Source organism: Pyxicephalus adspersus, chromosome 11 (genome assembly GCF_032062135.1).
Source record: "Pyxicephalus adspersus chromosome 11, UCB_Pads_2.0, whole genome shotgun sequence".
Taxonomy (NCBI): Eukaryota; Metazoa; Chordata; class Amphibia; order Anura; family Pyxicephalidae; genus Pyxicephalus; species Pyxicephalus adspersus.
Window position 1 is genome coordinate 32,957,982 of NC_092868.1, and position 19,230 is coordinate 32,977,211.

The window sequence follows — 19,230 nt, forward strand, 5'->3', positions numbered from 1 at the left end:
TCAAATCATTCTTAACGGGATTGCCCAAATAAATATTACAAACCAAACTAAAACACAGTATAGAAAACTTTGACGGGTGAATAGAAGAAGAATAGTATGCAGTGCTTCTTGTGTGCCAGCTGTGAGTCTACTGGTGCTGTACACATCACATCCAAGATGGCAGCATGCTGCAGCATTCTCAGGACTTCTGGATGTCTACAGGAAGAGTAAGACCTTTTCTGAATATATTATGCAGTTAAAGTGGAACTGAACATTAAAAATAAAATTGCAAGCAGGTAGGCTCTTTTTTGGCAGAAGGGACAACAATGTTCCTCTTTAATAAAATAAAATGACCTGCCTTCTCTCAATCTTTTTAAGTACATCTCCTTGTTCTGGCTGTCGCCACTATCTTCCACCAGTCTTCATCGAGTTCGGGTCATTGACCCCCATATTTGGCTAGGCCAGGTTGATGTAACTCCAGCAAATGCGTGAGAGTTATATGTAAACCAGGATTCCCAGCATCATAAACTGAACTTCACATGTGTATCTCAATGTGAATTTCGAAAAGACTGAGAACCAGCAGGTAAGTATGTTTTATTGCAGGAAGGACATTGCCTATCTGCAAAAAGAACTCTGCAAAACCATCTTAATATCTCATTTTTAATGTAGAGCTCTGCTTAAAATGCACACAAATATCTTATAGGAGATAGAAGATTTTATTAAAATTAATGGTGACAGGGTCCCTTTAAAGTCACCTATTCATAAGCAAAGTCCTTTATGCTATCAGCAAAAAGTCAACATTCCATTCTGAATGCAGAAAGAAACTTTATCATTAGCCCACTCGTGTGCGAACAGTGACTGACTAATAAAACTAAAACAATACAGATGGTACTCAATGGGGTCTTAAAGCTGGTTAACACCATTGCGTTAAAGTAACACATACGCATTTACCTGCATTATAGTGGATTATGTATGCATTGCTTTAAGTAGCGCTTTCATTTTGAAATTGCTAGTTAAGCGCTGCCACACACTAAAATGTATGTGCACTACCTTTTTTTTTTCTTTCTTACCCGGCACACTGAAAGGTACAGGGTATTTACAGTTGTGCATTGTGGTTTACTGTGTGGGCACCACTTTACATCTCACATAAGGATTAAATAGGTCTTGTATATAATTATTACATGATGGGTTTAAAGTGCTGAAATAGTAACTGATCCACTAACATGTTAAAAAAAAAAAAAACAACTACCAGTCATCCTCTATAACAGACAGAATTATCTGTCTGTGACCTTCACCAAGGTTGTTTTTACTTCCAACGCCATCGATAAGATGAAAACATTTCATAAATGGATTAAGCAGCACATAGCGAACACAAGCTTCTACGTAAAACCTATTGTTCGCCTAATGCTGGCAGACATGAAAGAACTTGCTATGCAGATAAGAGCTTAGGTTTTACAGCACACTCTACACTCCTGTCACATGAAATCTTGACAGCTGCTTTCTTGGACTCCTTGGTTTCATCTGAAAGAATGATTTGCTCAGGATGCAACAAGCGCTTTATCTCTTATATCACAGTAATTATTGTTATTGACAGAACATTACCTCCCGTTGGTTTGGTTAATAGGCCATGCAGCTCTGGATATGAGTTGGGAATGTAAAGTGAAAAAGGTTTATTATCAAGTCACGCCTAATTTAGACACTGGAATAACTGACAGTTGTATCATGAGGCTATTACCATATTTACGATCGTTTGTTTTACAATGGGAGCTGGATAAAATAAATAACGTATGCCGTATAACGTGACCTGTGTTTATAGTCTGAGCACAATAATAGCATTTTCTACTACAAAAGGTAATGAAATAAAAGTAAAATATGGGCACTTTTGGGAGGTTGATGTATGAATCAGAAAATGCCAGCAGCCAATCAAAATCAGTGTTTGTTCTACCTACAAAAATTAGATAGGTATTTTTTAGTTGAATACTTTTCATACATAAGCCATGATTTTATTTTGGGTTTAGCATATAAAGATTGGTCACTCAAAGAAGGATATCCCAAAATTTTAAAGGTCAGAGGGATGTAATTGTTTTACTTCTCTATGTACATTATCATTTATAATTGAATAAAAATGATTGCAAGATAAAGAAATGAGAAAATTGGAACACAACGCTAACCAATCAGCAAATAATTTATATTTTTCCGACAGTTGCAAACCGATGAAAGATGAAATCTGACTGGCAGATATAGGTTACTGTATTTAAGACATCATTCACTAATAATCATTGCGTAGTGTTACCAGACAAGGCAGAAAAAAAAAATCACCTTGATTGCAATATATTTCCGTGAGGATCTGCATGACCGGTAGGGGCAGTGCAGCTATCAAATGGTGGCAGTTTCTTGTGATTCCTATATTAGATGCAATTCTTATTAAATGCAGCAGTGTACCTGAATTTGACTTGGTATCGGCCTTGCATAGTGACAGCAGAGCTCTGGAATGTAGATGAAAACTTACACTGTTGTGAACAGGTAAAGCACCCACCAGGAAAGTGTGCAACAGCTAACCTCCCACATATTACTTATAAGCCCTTCCATTGAAATCCATGGATCCTTGAAGCAGGAGAACCCAAGATACCAATTCCCCATCACCAGCCCAATCCAGGTGAAATTTCAAAGTTTGGAGATTTGTTTTTCAACTAATTAGATGACAGCAAGTGCAATAAAATCAAACAAAATTTGAGAGTGGCACTGCAAAGGTAAGTAAAAGATGATAACTGTCATGTATTTATATAGCGCCATGGCATTACAAGTGAATGAAACCCCCGGCGCTTGTGCAGAAGTTATGTCATCCCACTCTGGTCAATTAAGATGGTCATAGATCATCTCCAGAAAGAAAAGAGGAAGAAAGATGGCGGCAACCTAAGACAGAACGCAGGATAAGTGAGTATTGCTGGTTTGGTTCTGCATTAACTGTCTCGAACAGAAGCTCACAATTTAACGTCCCACCATAGTCACAGTCTTATGTCCCTAACATAGTTTAAGTCTGGGAGAAACTACCAGCATGTTCTTTGGATGTGGGACGAAAACACAGTCCCTGAAGGGAACCAATACAAACACAGTGTGAACATACAAATTTCACACAGATATTTTAAATTTAAACGTGGGACCCTACCACTACAAGATGAGAGTGCTTGCCACTGAGCCGCCATGCTCCTGAACAGCTTATGTCATTTGTAAATGCCATACATTGACCACAGACAGAGAAATGGATATGTAGACTTGTAATTCCACATAGACATACCTGCGATTTATTCCTATGAGTGTATCTATGCATAGAAGAGGTGCTTTCATGGCTTTACAAAAACACAATCTTGTTTGTTAGTGATGAGGTAGCCAGGCTATAAAGTTACACATCAGTTCCATTGTGTATAGGTTTGTAAAGAAGTCAGTAATCTGATAAATCTGACACTCAGAGGTATAATTATAATAGTTTCCATCATACCCCACCCCTTTATAACAATGTACTTGATTGTTCCAGTAACATTGCCTAACACATACTGATATACATAACAGGGACACATAGTGTGCTTTAATTTTATTTACTTCAATGGATATTGGGTCAGCCTACCTTTGGTTGACAAACGCTTTACTGGAAAGTTTTACTCTAAGAAATAAAGACATATCATACTTTAAAGATTACCTCTTTATTTTATAAGGCATTAGATATGATTTTCCAAATCTGCCAAATACATGAAATCTTGCTTTATAACAATATGGCCAACTAAGGGCATTGTGTACAGTTTGTGCACAACATTCCCATGGAAATTCACGAAAGTTTGTATGAAGTTGGATTTACAAGCATGACGTGTAACAGGTGTTTTATTTTTTTTTTTAAATACTTTCAAGCTCTTCACAGCTAAAATAATGTAGCTATAATTTTTTTAGCATTTTTGGGTTTTCCTTTATTCTTAGTAATTATAGCAATTTTTAGCTTCTTGCACTGTGTTCCAATTACTTGGAAGTAAGTGGCAGCCTTAGTGGACCTTTTATTAATGTTATAAGAGGAACAAAGGTATAGAGTTGTCATTGGGCCTTTGTACTATTTATTCTGCATGATAAAAAAAAAAAAAATCACATTTATGCAACACTGAGGCAGTCTCAGTTTTATTCATTCATTTTGCAGGTGCTATCTTTCACAATTGTTACATTATTTTCATTCTTAAGTGTCAAGAACAAGGCTTATAAAACTTTTTATGACCATACTTCGTAGTGTGGTAAAGTACAAAGGTATTTCTTTTTACCTTGGCTACCGTCTGCTCAGCAACTGTGCTTGGTCGTCGCTGGCGAGCATCAATCCTAGCCTCTACTGGAAAGCTGCTTCGGTGAGATTTTAGCCTCTCCACTAGCAGGTAATAGATAGCAGCAAAGTGATTGTAACTGCGGTTCTGTAAAGACTGAAAATGAACACAATAATTATTGTTAACAGAATTGTATCAGCAAGGTAAAGGTCTTTTACAAAGCTTCAATACCAGCACTGGAGCCCTCTTGTATAAAAACACAGTGATTAAGCTGAGCCACCTCCTATTCAAAGTCCCAAACAAACTCAGCAAAAAATGTATGAATATATGGATGGCAAAGAAATATATTACCAGAATAAGTAAACAGAAAACCTAAAAGTCAATAGAAATACTGCATCTTAGCATGTTCAAAACAAAACTTTGTGCATTGTTCTAATGTATTATTTATATTTGTTGTGATATTAGTATATTATAGTGTAAACTTATAACCAGAAGACCATGGTGAGCCATACAGTGAACCCGTTTGTAGAACAGAAGGTATTCACATGTCACATTCACATATACACCAAAAATGAGAGGATTATTCTATATCCCGGATAGTGGGGGGAACCATGCACATCATTCATTTGCATTCCGACGGTTAGGTGTACATCTAGAAAAGATGGTGTATAGTACAGATACATTATAATGGAATCAGACATGTGAATATCTTCTTTTCTAAGAAGGCTTCACTGTGCATTTTATTTTAAAAATAAGTCTTGAAGGAATGTACTGAAACGTCATCGGGCATTTAGCCAATGTGCTAATGAGTCAACACATGTCAGAAAGCTAGGTATGGGGCAGACCTGAAGGACAACAGAAGAATGTGAAGATCAAGTGATTGCTAGACTGGAATTAATAATGAAAAGTATGAATTCCAATCAATCATAAGTGCCTTAAAACCATGAGTCATTGGTAGAACTATTTACAATTATTTCCTTGAGGGCTCATTCATACCAGGCACATGCCATACAGTTTGTTGCATTTTACAGTAAATGTATACATATGAGACAATACATTGTCTTTAAAAGAATCTATTCACACCAGCCTGTTGAAGTTCACTGGAAAACCAATTTTGTTTTTTTGGTATTTTCACCACCAGTTTGCCATTGTGGTAATTCAATGGAGCCATTAAAATTGCACTCTAAAACCCATGTCAGTGCACATCAATGGCAAACATAACACACTTGTCAAAAGTTTACTCAACAAAGTTGTTTTTAATTGTGTAAAAGTGTATTAATTTATTCTATGTAATCCATACAATTTTATAAAACTGTCTTATCCTTGCTATTAGCATTGTATATTTCAGTTCCACCATGAAAAATTGTGTTTAGCCAGCCCTATTCTAACAGAAAAGACTGGCTGTGTAATTTAGGTCTGTTATTCCAGAATTCCCCTTTTAGCTCCACTTTAGACCTAGAGATGAATGCAACATTCTACAGCGGACTCAACCATGCCACGACTGCTGCCTCTCAACTGAATGGTAACCATTTCATGCATGTGTTTTTATAAGTCTATGATGTATTCTGACACCTTCCAGTAAAGGTAGAACCGCACCTTAACCTCATGAAAAAAAACTGTTGTCAAACTCTGCGGTTGACAGCATAGTAGCTGAAGAGGGGTTGTTGGGAGCGGCTAACAGGCAGGTTTTCAAGCACAAGCCTGAAAGAGGCTATAAAGGTGTTGCCCAAAGATATATTTATATATTTTTTTTTTACTTATTCTAGTTTTCTAGATTGTGGTTTATACTATAATTTTGATAGATACTAGGAGATTGAATCAACCACATGGCATGAAATTCCAGTGCGTAAGTGGCATAATTTGTAATTTAAAAGAAATGTAATAGAGTAAGAATGACTTCTATTATTAGCACAAGATGGCTGAAACTCTCCGGAAGGCTTCAGAAAAATCAAATGGTGGATGATTCAACCTTCCTAAAATGGAAATATAAGTAATTCTTGAATGCATTCCCTGCCCATTATCTCACCTCTATTGTCTTTTGTTGGTCAATGCCCAAGCTATGCATGAGCCTCAGGACCTGTTCATTGTGTTCCCCAATGGATGCTTCCTTCTCTTGACTCTGGGCATACAGGACAGGCCGGTGTACTGGGACCTCAGTCATCATCCACTTGTGCTCCTTGATCTGAGCAATGGACAGACGTTTTGAAGGCTCTAGCACCAGCATCCTTCTAATTAAGTGTTCACATTCTAGAAAAAAGGAAAAACATAGTAAGTGTCATTGCATTATTTGATACTGTAGGAAACATTGAGAGAAATGGAGCGGCTCTCATCCCATATCTACTAATAGATTTTAGTATCTGTGGAAATACAGTTACTACTGCAAAAATATCACATTTATTCTGTATATTTCTGCTGCTTTTACCAGAAAGCAAGTCAAAAAAATCCACAGATAAACACAAGAATACACATTTTTGTTTGTTAAAGCACGGTGTTTGTGATCAACTTTGCTGATGGCGACGACAGTGGAATATCCCTGCGTAATGTATACCGAGACAGCCAATTCTAGTCCCAATTGGAAGCCTATATGACATGGTGACAATGCAGGAGTATAATTAAGGACAGTGGTGTCACCCGATAAAAGGAAAAGTCTAAACGAGAACCTACATGGCAGATTTTTTTTTCAACAGCTGCAGATTTGAAAAAAATAGGTTCACTTGATTTTATATTTCCTAAAGATCAGATTCTTGTGTACATAAATTAACAGAATATATTCATTTTACCATTTATTCTTATTTAAATTCTCTATTACTAATAATAGCATTTCTTTTACTCTACTTTTGAAGCTTGTTAAGTAGTTTTACATTTAGGATTTACATTTTGGTATAAAATGTCAAAAGACAAATAAAAAAATTAGCTTATACATCCCCTTAACTTTGACCGAGCGGAGCCCTTTGAAATTCCTTGTGGAACATGCAAAATAAACACTCAGCTGTCAATGACTTATCGTGTCATAACATGTAGAAAAGGGTTAAATATATCAGAGAAGCCTCAGGGGATCATGCTTTAATGAATCTCCATACGTCACACACGTAGGCCTGGGGTCTGTGTTTCCACCACAAAGAATCTGGAGAAAGATTATGGCTTTGTTTCCATTATTAATCCCGTTTCTCTTTGCTTGTAAACATCAGCAAAGAAAAGGAGGGTGAATGGATAAGGATGGTGGTGACCCAGAAGCATTTGTTGTGAAGCTATAATCTGGAAATCTCAGAAGTATTTTAGAACAAGGTCAATAACATTGAGTATTGTATTGACAAGTGCGGTAATTCTTGGACATTAAGTTTGATGAAAACTACAAACATAGATCTGTCAACAGCGTTAGACAAATAATGATGTAGGGCTAAAATAAACTCCAATACACCAGGATGATTTTAGAGGTTGTTCAAAAGTTGATTTAAAAGCCTGCACACAGGTTGGTGTTCCCATGTCTGGATTTAAAACTTGGCCACATGCACTTTGAATTACGGACTCTCTTGGCTCGACGTATAATTGAGCCATTGCTAAGAAACATTTATTTCCTACTGTCTGCTACATCCTAATCACAGGTTTCAATATGATTGGTTGCCAAGGGTAAGAACCTCCAGTTTGTTTGATAAACAAAGGCCTCTATCAATCAGCTCTATGGTGACTGCAAGTGTCCATATACACTAATCTTTGTGACTGCTATGAATATAAATGAACATTGATAGTCTGTATTAGCCAAGGTGCTTTTTACACTGAATTGAAAGCTGCCTAAATAAACATAGGCACAGTACAAACAGGGCCATTTTCACTTCCAATAAAACTATTAGATCTATAGAGAATCTGAAAAGAATTTAAAAGCCATCAGATACTAAACAACTGATTTTTTGGGGTCTTTGATTGGACATGAACAGTTTTGTGTATGATTGATGGAACAAATTTAATAAAGCGCTCTCATCTGTTCTGTGCCTCACCCCAACCCATGATTGGAAGGGCAGAAAAACATATACATGTGCGAGGTCTTCAAACCATGAGAATGGAAAATCAACTGGACCAATGGGTAGCGGATTGGCAGCAGATTTGCACACGAAGATGAACAATACTAATTATGTGTCCCCTCACTGCAGTGTTACTACAGGAGCTGTTACCAGTTATGTATATTTTATGTCTAAATGTGTTTTTTTTCCATTTTAGAGCAGGTAGGGGTTATCCCCTTGAGAAATTCAACAGGAAAATGGGAAATCTCCCAGGCAGTAGGGGAATTTAAAAGAAAAGCAAGGAGGAGAGTCCTGTCAATGCCATGTGAGTTCTGTATGTATTAAGCAAAAAGTCCTCCCCAGAACACTGCATAGTCAACACCACTGTTAGCATTTATTGAAGGTGATGTAAACTGAAGGAACCGGAATGGAATAACTCTGCAGAGCAGATAGCAATTATCATAAGCTCCATTATATTATTAATAATTATTATTATTATATATATATATTATGTTCCTCTCGGTTTTACCCCTGTAAAAAAAAATCCCTAAAGCTTATGATGAAAAATTTCCAGACCATGGCAGATTTTTTACACTACAAAACAGGTTGTTGGACAGAGCTAGAAAATCCTCCGAGGACCATGTCTCCAACAAAAGTCAATGTCTTTGGTTCTCTTTGTCATAAGCCAAAAACAACTAGGGAAAAATCAGGCTCATACCTGTGACAAGATTTCAAAAGTCCTGACCTATAACAACAGTCAATAGATGGTAGACCATTCCATCATCTAAGCACATTTCAATCGATGCAAAAAATAAAACATAGGACAAAGATATTTTATTTTTTAAATTATGCAGTCTATGTGCGTACATATGTCACAAATATTTGGGAGAAATACCAATGACATGGGAAAGTTATCCGAGGGGCTACAACAGACATAGTGGATGAATTGAGAAAGGATTAGAAATTCTGTTTTAATGTTTTTGCTGTCTTTGTTGCATTGGGGAGTTTCACCCTTTGTTTGCCATGGGAGAGAACACATAACAAACAGACCACAACCTACAGAGCGGCCACAAGTGTACCAGGCCAGCTGAGCTACTCCCTCCTCCAGTACGACACAAGGGCCGGCACATCACAGTTCTCCTTACTTGTTCTTTCAGACAAAATATTTAACAGTGCCTGACACTGGCTCCATGAAGCCAGACCAAATGGTCCACAATCCATGATTTTATTGCAGCAAAATATGCTTGGAAATATTATGTAAAATATTCATTTTTACTCTTTCCATTTAAAAGGTTTTAAATTTAGTAAACATATACTGGGGCAGGTTTGTAATTCAGAGACTATATCAGATTACTGTAGAAGCCTTTAAATCCAAGAAATAAAGACTCGCAAAGATGGCATCCCTTTTCCATCAGCATTACCAAACAAGGTCCCAGGAGAGGTATTTTGATTGCAAACACAAAATTAATTAAATGACGTTCAGTAAAATGCAGCCAGTTAGGGTGCTTTGTAAATTGCTAGAAAAATAAACACGGAAGCAAACCGAACCAATACTGCAATCTTTTAATTATCAAGAGTCAATTAATTTACAGAAACATCAAGCAGATGTGTGCTGACAATGAAGCTAGAAAGGTTTGTCCACCCGGGAACATGTTGCTTACGAAAAGATGGATGATGTAGAAGGAGATCCCTAGTGCTGATCCAGTTACTAAGACCACAAATGCAAAGAACTCTAGCTTTACATTCCTTAAAACTCAGTTATGTACTTAAATTTTTTTTTTTTTTGTTCAAAGGAATTTTAAGGACCAAAAAACGCCCACGGTATTAAAAAGGACCAGTCAAGAACATGCTATTGCATACATTTGATTACCTGATCTTACTAAGCATGCAGTTATCTAACAGCCTGAACAGCGATCCGACTTTACACACCACCAAGTTTGCCAGACATAGGGGTTCATTAACTAAAAAAAGTTTAGGCTGCCCACCACATAAATCAATGTTAGTAAATAAGGAAAAGCTGTGTGAAAGCAAGAAAAAAAGGGATATTTACTAGCACCTGATTATGTACTCAAATTGAAGACAACTTTCCTTTATTTACTAACATTCATTCTGCAAAGTGAACATTCACAAGAGGTTAGCATCTATTTTGTTTTGGGGAACACCTTCTACCCATTGAAATTTAAACCTATAAAAAGAAAAGAAAACTATGTAGGAAAAAGGAATATTAAAGAAGTGAGAGCACAAAAAGTTCTAATAAAAATAAAAATACAAATGTTCAGTAAGTTCATTTGTTACTGGTTCTTGTAAAATAAATGTAGTTTTATAGAAGAATTATCTGCAGTGCTAAATTGCTAAGTACAGTACTTCAACAAGGTGTAGCCTAGCAGATACATGCATACGTGACACCAATCATGTACTCAATGCCTCATTCCCTCCTGGATAGGTGCAAATTGCATGCCCAGTTCCTGGTGAGTCAGTGACATGTATAATTTTTATCTCTCTATCCAAAAATATTGTTCTAGTCTGTGGTCGTAATATGGAAAGTTACTTCTGATCTCTGGAGGGTGGGCAATGTCTTTAATTATGGAATGTAAGGACCCCTGAACCTGTTACTGCTTCCTATCAACTGAAAGGTTCTTTTGATAGTCCATCCCTTCTAACTAATACGTACCCTTTTTTGCCCTTCTCTGCGCTCACCAACGGAAACGATAAATAAAAAGCCTGGTGTAAGCTCATTGTCCGAGATTACACAGGGCTGAAGAGATCCCCACCACTATGCACATATGATGGTGTTCACCCACAAGCACCACAACATTTGAGGAATAGGAACACAGGCTCCCCTTTACCTACATGTGAAGGGTATTTCCAGGACTCTGGAAATGTGCTGGCAAATTTACAACAATAAAGCTGTTCTATTATTATATTTATAATTATTATTATAATTTAGAATTCTGTTCAATATGTCATGCTTTCAGTCCTGGCATTTCTCTTCCCACCCAAAATTAAATTAAATTGGATTGCAACTTCACATTACAGGCCACAGAAAAAAAAAAACTTGTCTGAGTCTTCTGGGGCAGCTAGACCAGAAGGCCTTTACTTCTAAAGAAGCTGTAGGAAATGTTGGATTAAAATTAATCTGCAATATTTAGGAACAGCAAACACATGTTCACCTGACAACACATCCACCCTTAACATTGCTCAACACATGCACTTCCCATATTTTAACTACTGGTACCTAGCTTATTATTACAGAGAATGAGAATCTTGTCTGCCTTCTAATTATAATGGGCTAGACATACATTGCTAATATACTGCTACTGTATATAATGAAACGTGTATACTGCACATTTCAGGTGACTCATGCAGACTATACCCAAGCAAATTCCAATCATAGAATGCTTTCACTTCCTTGAGACCTGTCTTTGACTTTGCATACAGACAAAAAAAAAATCTGGCAAAGTCATATTTCAGGCATCACAAATATTTGTGCAGGTCATCATTTAAAAAAAAAATTATTTAACCTACAGTACATCTATAGGCTAAACAAATATCACTTGTTTGCAGTGACAAACACATTGCCCAATATGGATGGAGCGTGTTGTTCTGGGGGCATAGAGCATTATGTACGTCAGTAAAACATTCCTTGTCTCTAACTAAACAACTATTATATAGACAATAAAAAGTAGAATTCTAATCAACCAAGACTTAGCTCCTTAGTCTCTATAAATTCTTATTTCATAAAAAGAAAACCCAACTGGTTTGGAATGTTTTGCATGCATAATATGAAATGAGCTATTTAGAATTATTCCCAGCAACTCTAATATCAAATCTTTATGAATACAAATATTCATCAAAAAATATATACAGACTGTGAATTGTGGATATGTGCATGAGATGGATTACAGTGATTTATTTGAATTACCTAGCTCAAGGTTTGTTTAAAATGGATTTTGCCTAGACTTGAATTTAAGAATACCAAGCTCTGTACTGCAAAGGGGTACGTTTTTACTCCATCGGATATTCTAAAATATATAGATACATGAATTCAAATGTATTTCATTTTCTCCATCATCTAAAGACAGGCCTGATTTATTAGGGCTCTTCAAAGCCGGAGAGGATACACTCATCAGTGAAGCTGGGTGATCTAGCAAACCTGGAATGGATTTCTTAAAAGTCATTTTTGGAGAAGATCCATTCTAGGTTTGCTGGATCACTCAGCTTCACTGAAGAAAGTGTATCCTCTCCAGCCTTGGAGAGCTTTAATAAAATCAGGCCAATGACTTTTCTACAAATTATTCATGGATACTATCTGGTAGATAAATATCAAGGACTGGGAACTCTGCTGATTTGTGGATGTCTGGAGGAACCTTTAATGACTTTGGAATATATTCATTTTGGCAAAAGACTTCTTGGAACTGATACCAAGCTGGGTTTTAGATGGCCAAGGAGTCTGCTAGTCCTTAGATTTGTGCGAGGATCTTTTTTATTTATTGATGAATATTTGTATTAGGAATTAATAAATTATTAAATACTGGTTTATAGGATTGCAACTCTACCTGAAAATATGCCTTGTTTCATAATAACAAAAAGTATACTGAACACAATCCCCTGTGAAGACTAAGCTACTTCTATGCTAAAACATTTTGCATACACAACCTTCTTCCATTACAGGTCAATGAAAGATTGGAATATCGAAATCTTATTTAAGATGAAGGAGCAGATTGATGTGTCCTCCACATAATTTGAGTCTTGACATTCAATACACAGATTTGCAGAATGTAACATAGAAGAAGAGTTCATTTGCACACAATGATCACAATGCTTCACTTAACAAATCCATTTCTAAATATCATAACAAAAATACAGAAGGATAAAGACTTTAGTAATCAGTCCTCCTAAGCCCAGTTTTTTGGTACATGCAGAGCAGTTATACCACCTTGCAGTTTTCTTGCATCTTTACTGGTAAGATCTCTATGTAAGATTTTTACACTTTTTGTAGCCATTACAAAATAAAAACAATTCATTTTACAAGTACCACATTTTTGTTAACATAAATTGAATTTGTGTTGTAAAAAGTATACTGCACCTTCAGACATGAAATATGGTATTCGAAATCTCCCCTCTAGAACCCTTTGTCTCAGGATGGGAAGTGTAGGACCGTCAAATGGTAATGCACCACATACCAGGACATAGAGTACGACACCCATACTCTGCAAATAAATAAATGAGGACAATTATTGAATTTTCAGTAAAAAGTATATAAACTGAAGCTGTACTCTGTTTTATACTTTAAGTGCTGACTAAAAGACATCACAAAGCCCCTGATATTTTTTTGAGCAAATAAAACATTTTATGTGTAACACTCTGTTTATTTTTCTTTTTTAGTGGAGTCTGACTTTAGTGGAGAATTCATATCTAGGCTCTGCCATTTGCTATCCTCTGTCCAATGAGATTCAGCAGCTAGTAAGTGCACTTGAAGGCGATCCTGCAGGGCAGTCCGATCGCTCCAAGGTTGTCCTGCATCAGCTTCCGCATTGTCCGGGCACGTGTCACGGTGCCGGCGCTCAGGGTGCCGAAGGATGAAAAAAAAAGTTTGCAGATATCACTGCGCATGCGTGAGATCGGCAAATTTTTCTCTTTGCGCAAAAAGGCTCCTTCTGAGCATGTTCGAGATGCTCGGGCATGCACAGAAGGAGCCCCCCCAAGAGCTTCCCCGGATGCATGACATAGGTATCCCGGGAGGCTTTGCGCTCTCATTCATTCTCGACCACCTAGGCATTTTTTTTTATTTATTTTTTTTAAAGGGTGTTACACCTAAAAAAAACAAGAGAATTTTTAAGTTTAGGTACGCTTTAAGTGCTACCTAGGATTGCGTTAGTGTTAATGAACAACAGATGATGGGAATCATAAGCACTTGTTTATACCTAGTCCTGGGCACGGACTGCTGTAATACCAGCATTGTCTCTGGTACTAAAACCTCCTATTGAAAGCTACAGTGTCTGGGAGGGGAAAACGTGAGACACAAATAATAGAGGACAGATTCTAAGGTTAGAATGGAAAATTAAGTATCTAATTACTGTGGACATTGCCTCCAATTTTCCTTTTCACCTGCAGAAGTTGCCCACTTTAAAACTATCTATTATTAAGTAGTATAAAGTAATACTAATTTAACCCTAATACCACAACAAGAAAAGAATAACATACATTTTTATTAATGATCCCACATATCAGGATAGCTCATCCACTAGGGAAGAGTTCTGTGCTAGAGCTTTTTACTGAATTTTTATGTATTGAAATATTAGGTAATCAGTTTAGTAAATTGATTTTAGACGTAGATACTATGTGAACGTGTGTTCAAATAATAAGAATGACAAAATGACGAAGTTTTCATTCTATCATTCTTCACCTTCCTAATTCATTTTAGCATTTCAATCCTAGGAAAAGCCAACTATAATTTATGGGAGCTGTTCTAATTTAAAAATATTGGGCCCTTCCTCCTTGTTCAACATTGGACCTACTACCAGACTACCTAACAGTGTCCATCAGACTATCTAATGCAGCATCACCCATTTTCCTCAATTCCATTTATGTAGTGATACAGTTTGAGGAAACCTCCCGCTGTGCTGGTGTCAGTGGTCATTACTGTAAAGAAGTGCAATGGGACCCCTAGGATGGTGGCTTTCGAGGCGAAAGTAATTCTGCATACCAGAACCACTGATTATCACTGTAATTAGTGCAGTTGGACCTAACATAGGTAAGTGTGTAATAAGAAAGCCCTGTTGCGCCAATAAAACCACTTTCAGGAATGTACTCGGGGCAAGAAGCTTATTTTCTATGCCAAAAAGACCACTGCTCATCACTGCAATTAGTGCAATGGGACCCTATGTAGGTGGAGAATGAGAGAAAGGGTAATTTCTGAGACAATAAGACCACTGCTCATTATTGTAATTAGCGCAGTGGGACCTAGGAAAAGTTTGTAAATGTAGGAAAAGTTGTAATAAAGAAGGTCCTGTTGCAACAATAAAACCACTTTCAGGACTGTAATCAGGGCAGTGGGGCCCTATGTAGGCAGAGGTTAGAGAAGTAGGGTAATTTCTGTGCCAACTGCTCATCACTGCAATTGAAACATTGGGACCCTATGTAGGTGGAGACTGAGAGGAAGGGTAATTTCTGAGACAATAAGACTGCTACTCATCACAGTAATTGGCACGGTGGGACCCTATGCAGACGGAGATTGAGCAGAAGGGTAATTTCTGTGACAATAGGAGTGCTACTAATCATAGTAATCAACACAGTAAGATGGCAAAATTTAGGAAAAAGGAACCCTCTGTGCTTGTTAAAGTAACAAGCACCAAGACTTGGAGGGCATTGTGAGCAAAGCCCCCCGAATCCTGAACTGGTATTTTAGGAAATGGAGGGGTGCTGCGCATGTTTGCCCTAGGGTTACCAATTTCTTAAAACAGTATTAGGCACAAGTTCACCTAACGTACTTTAGTATCTTTAGTTTTTGTTGAAATTGCATTGAGGATAAATGACCAGTTTAGATGCAAACAGTGGTAAGTAGAGGTCTTTTTTTTTTTTTTCCAAACATCCCTAAGGATTAATTTAAATTACTCAAATTCACATAATTTGCTATGAAACATGAATAAATAAACAGAAAAATGGATTAAAGTGAATCAGACTATCAAAGAGACATTTCTGAAACAAAAGAAGCAGAAATTGTGCCGGGGGGGAAATACTTCTATTGAATATCTGGGAGACACTCGAATATCTTGGCAATGTGATACAAATGCCCATGTCTATGAGTCACTAGGATGGCACTCCTTTTTTAATAATAATAATTTAGGTTTTAAAATCTGTTCAAATATGCTTAACATATGCAATGGAAATAATAAATGAAGTGAATTTTACATTCTAACATGGGAACTGCTGCCAAACAGAGCTGGATGCATTAAATTACAAACAGACAAGCAGAACCATGCAATTATTTTCTGGCAAGGGATTGTTTTATGATTTCTGTGATCTGTGATATATCTTTTTTTGGGGTTCCAAAGGTTCCTATATATCTCAGCTTTTCACCATAGATTTAATAAAAGACTGTTGAATCATATGTCAAGACATAAAATATATTTAGTATGCATATCTCGCCACGTTTTATTCCTTTTATATATGCTGTACTAAAAATTAACTGCAGATGTGCCAGAAATATAGTGTGCTATAACCATTCTGTTTAGCATGACAAGATGGTGTATTTTTGGCTCTAAATTCTACAGAATGTGGTATCAGCACTGCCTATTTAAATTCTGATGCGTTATTAACCCCTCCTTGTGCACAGGCAGAGAGAAGAAGCAAATAAGTCCAGTTCATTCGCAGAATTAGCAAAGACTTTTACTTAACGTAGCAAAAGGAATATACACTTTGCAAAGCATACGTACACAGAGATCAGTAAATGGGGTAAAGCTTTGATCACTCCAAATGCCCAATCATATGCAAGGTAAATGCTTGGACATGATTGAATAATTTAAGTAACTAGGTATTTGCAAGCCAAAATATACTTTGTAAAGTTATTAGTCTTTGGTAAATCTTCCCCTCCAATTCATTGTCTCTATATTTCCATCCATTAGTGTTTAAGCCAACTGTGGAATAGATCAACATCAAGTTAAATTTTTTTTTTTACCAATGTAAGCTTGTCTGATGATTTCTTGTGACTATTATGATTTACCAAACAAAATACACTAAATGTATTACCCATATATCCAGCTGTGGTCCCTCATACTGTTGCCCTTCAAACACTTCTGGAGCTGCATATGGTGGGCTTCCACACCAAGTTGCTAGAGGTTCCCCAGTCTTGTAAAAGTTGCCAAAACCAAAGTCTGTGGATTAAAAAGGATTATTTGTTAATATTATTTTACTGGAATACATCAGTATTGTTTATATATAGTGCTATATACTTGGCATATATTAATGATTTGGAATGAATTGTACAACATACACAATCCCCTATTTTGTGTGCTAGAAACACCATCACAAATAGGCTGTGTTACATGTTGTAACAGTATTAAACTCCATTTTTTTAAAGCCTGATCTGCAGTGTGTTGGAATATGTTGCAGATATGGGTCCTTGGGTTTCAAAACACAACAGAAGGAAAGCAGAAAACTCCGTAAACTATCACTTCCAATAAGAAATCATATTTTAATGTCCTGAGAGATACAATATGAATGGATGATATATGTTACTACAAATAACTGTTCTCATAAAAGTTCCAGCTTGTACCTCACTATTTTCAAACAAAGCAAACATACTATCACTATCACGGTGTAATTTTTATACTGAAAGCAAATGTTATAGGAAGATTTATGGTGAAATACACTTTAAAGCCTATTAGTTTTTTCTGCAGCTTTAAAACAGTCCACTTCCTTCTCAGTCTGGAAATCCTTCTGCTCTCAGCATGACCTATTGAGAAATTAACTAATGGATCAGAAATAGTGCAAATGTTTGAGAAAACATCATGGCCACAGAAGTGTTTTGGATGCCAAATTTTAAGAAATGAATAGGCTGCAAGCTTTAAGAAATACCTAAGTTATTAGTTTTGTTACTTTAAAAATAAGGTCTCATTTGGAATGGAAAGTCCTATTTGATTTTGCACTTGAAATTGCATTCTCTTATTAAAAATAGGGGAAATTCAGCAAGCATTCCTGTGTAAATCCTGGCAGCTGGTACTTTGCACTGCACTGGTATTTAACTGCTCATTGCTGGCCCTATTCATCCTCTATTGGGATGTCATGGGTGGATGCTACATGTAGCCGCTTTCCTGGGGCAGCGGTTCAATGCTTTGAGGAAGTGGTAACCATACCAAAGGCAAACATAATACACAGGTTACATGCATATAACTTAGCTGTTTTATGTGCCAAACAATTTATAGTTTTGTTCAATCAGTCCTGAGACTTGCTCATTACATTTGGTAATCCCCCCCAGTGAATGCCCTGCCTTCTGACTGCACAATGAAAGAGTAGCAGCAAACTGAAAAGGTTCTCTCACCAATTATTCTGCTCTCTCCTCCTATCACTATACTTAATTGTCAGTACATTTGCATACACCTTTCCTGATTGGCTCAGAGTCCTGCTCCTCCCACATTCACCCTTAGTAATCCATTACATGGGAATTAGAAGAAACTAGTTCTAGGTCAAAATCAGAAAATAAATGTAATTAGTTATTATTTTTAAAGCTGTGTTAATTGGAGTCTCCTTTTTCTGCCTGGAGTTAAACTTAATAATGTGATGTATTTGTGTTGGGCTTACTTCCATTATAGCGCATGTAATGTCTGGACCTCTGCCCTAATGGTAAGACCTACATTGTTGCTTACTTCAAAAGTTAAGTCTTGAACCAGATAGGATTGCAGACTTCTGAGGCTCTTGCTGTCGTAACAGGAACATTCCCGATCCCAACTGATGTGGCCTTCAAAGATGCTTTCTCCCATTACAAGATTTTAATGCAAACCTTCTGTTGTGTACATAGATGCTAAACTATCTTTCAGTGTGATAATTAGAGAGACCTTGTTTCTCATTTTATACCGCATTATTCCTTCCCATTTATGGCTTAACACATTTATATGCTTTTCCCAAGGGCACTGATGCTGTCTGCTGTCGGCAAGGTTGTCTGGGTTGCTTTCTAATGAAAAATCCCCCTTTCCACGCACAATCTACTCAATGAGTTCTTCTTATTATACACATCATTGACCGGATAACATTTTTTGTCACACACATGAGATATCCCAATAAACTCTATAAATATATAAAATGTAAGCCAGCGTAGAGAAGGCATACACAACAGAATACTGGTAACAACATGGCAGGGACTGTGTGTCCACAACAAACCAAGCCTGAGGCTACAGGGACAACAGTCACTATTGGTGTTCTGTATTATGAAGGTTTTCAACATCAACACTGACAAGTGTAAAAATTTC

The 19,230-nt window shown here is 36.8% G+C and overlaps 1 protein-coding gene across 1 annotated transcript in view; it reads right to left on the reverse strand.

Moving 5' to 3' along the window:
- Window positions 1-19,230, reverse strand: part of SIK2 (salt inducible kinase 2) — a 114,790-nt gene that overhangs the window by 13,506 nt on the left and 82,054 nt on the right. The window contains exons 5-8 of the mRNA XM_072426457.1: window positions 17,015-17,139; window positions 13,353-13,476; window positions 6,298-6,518; window positions 4,275-4,427 (exon numbers count right to left, since the gene is read on the reverse strand). Of these exons, the coding sequence (XP_072282558.1) occupies window positions 4,275-4,427; window positions 6,298-6,518; window positions 13,353-13,476; window positions 17,015-17,139 (623 nt within the window). The remainder of the gene's footprint in view (window positions 1-4,274; window positions 4,428-6,297; window positions 6,519-13,352; window positions 13,477-17,014; window positions 17,140-19,230) is intronic.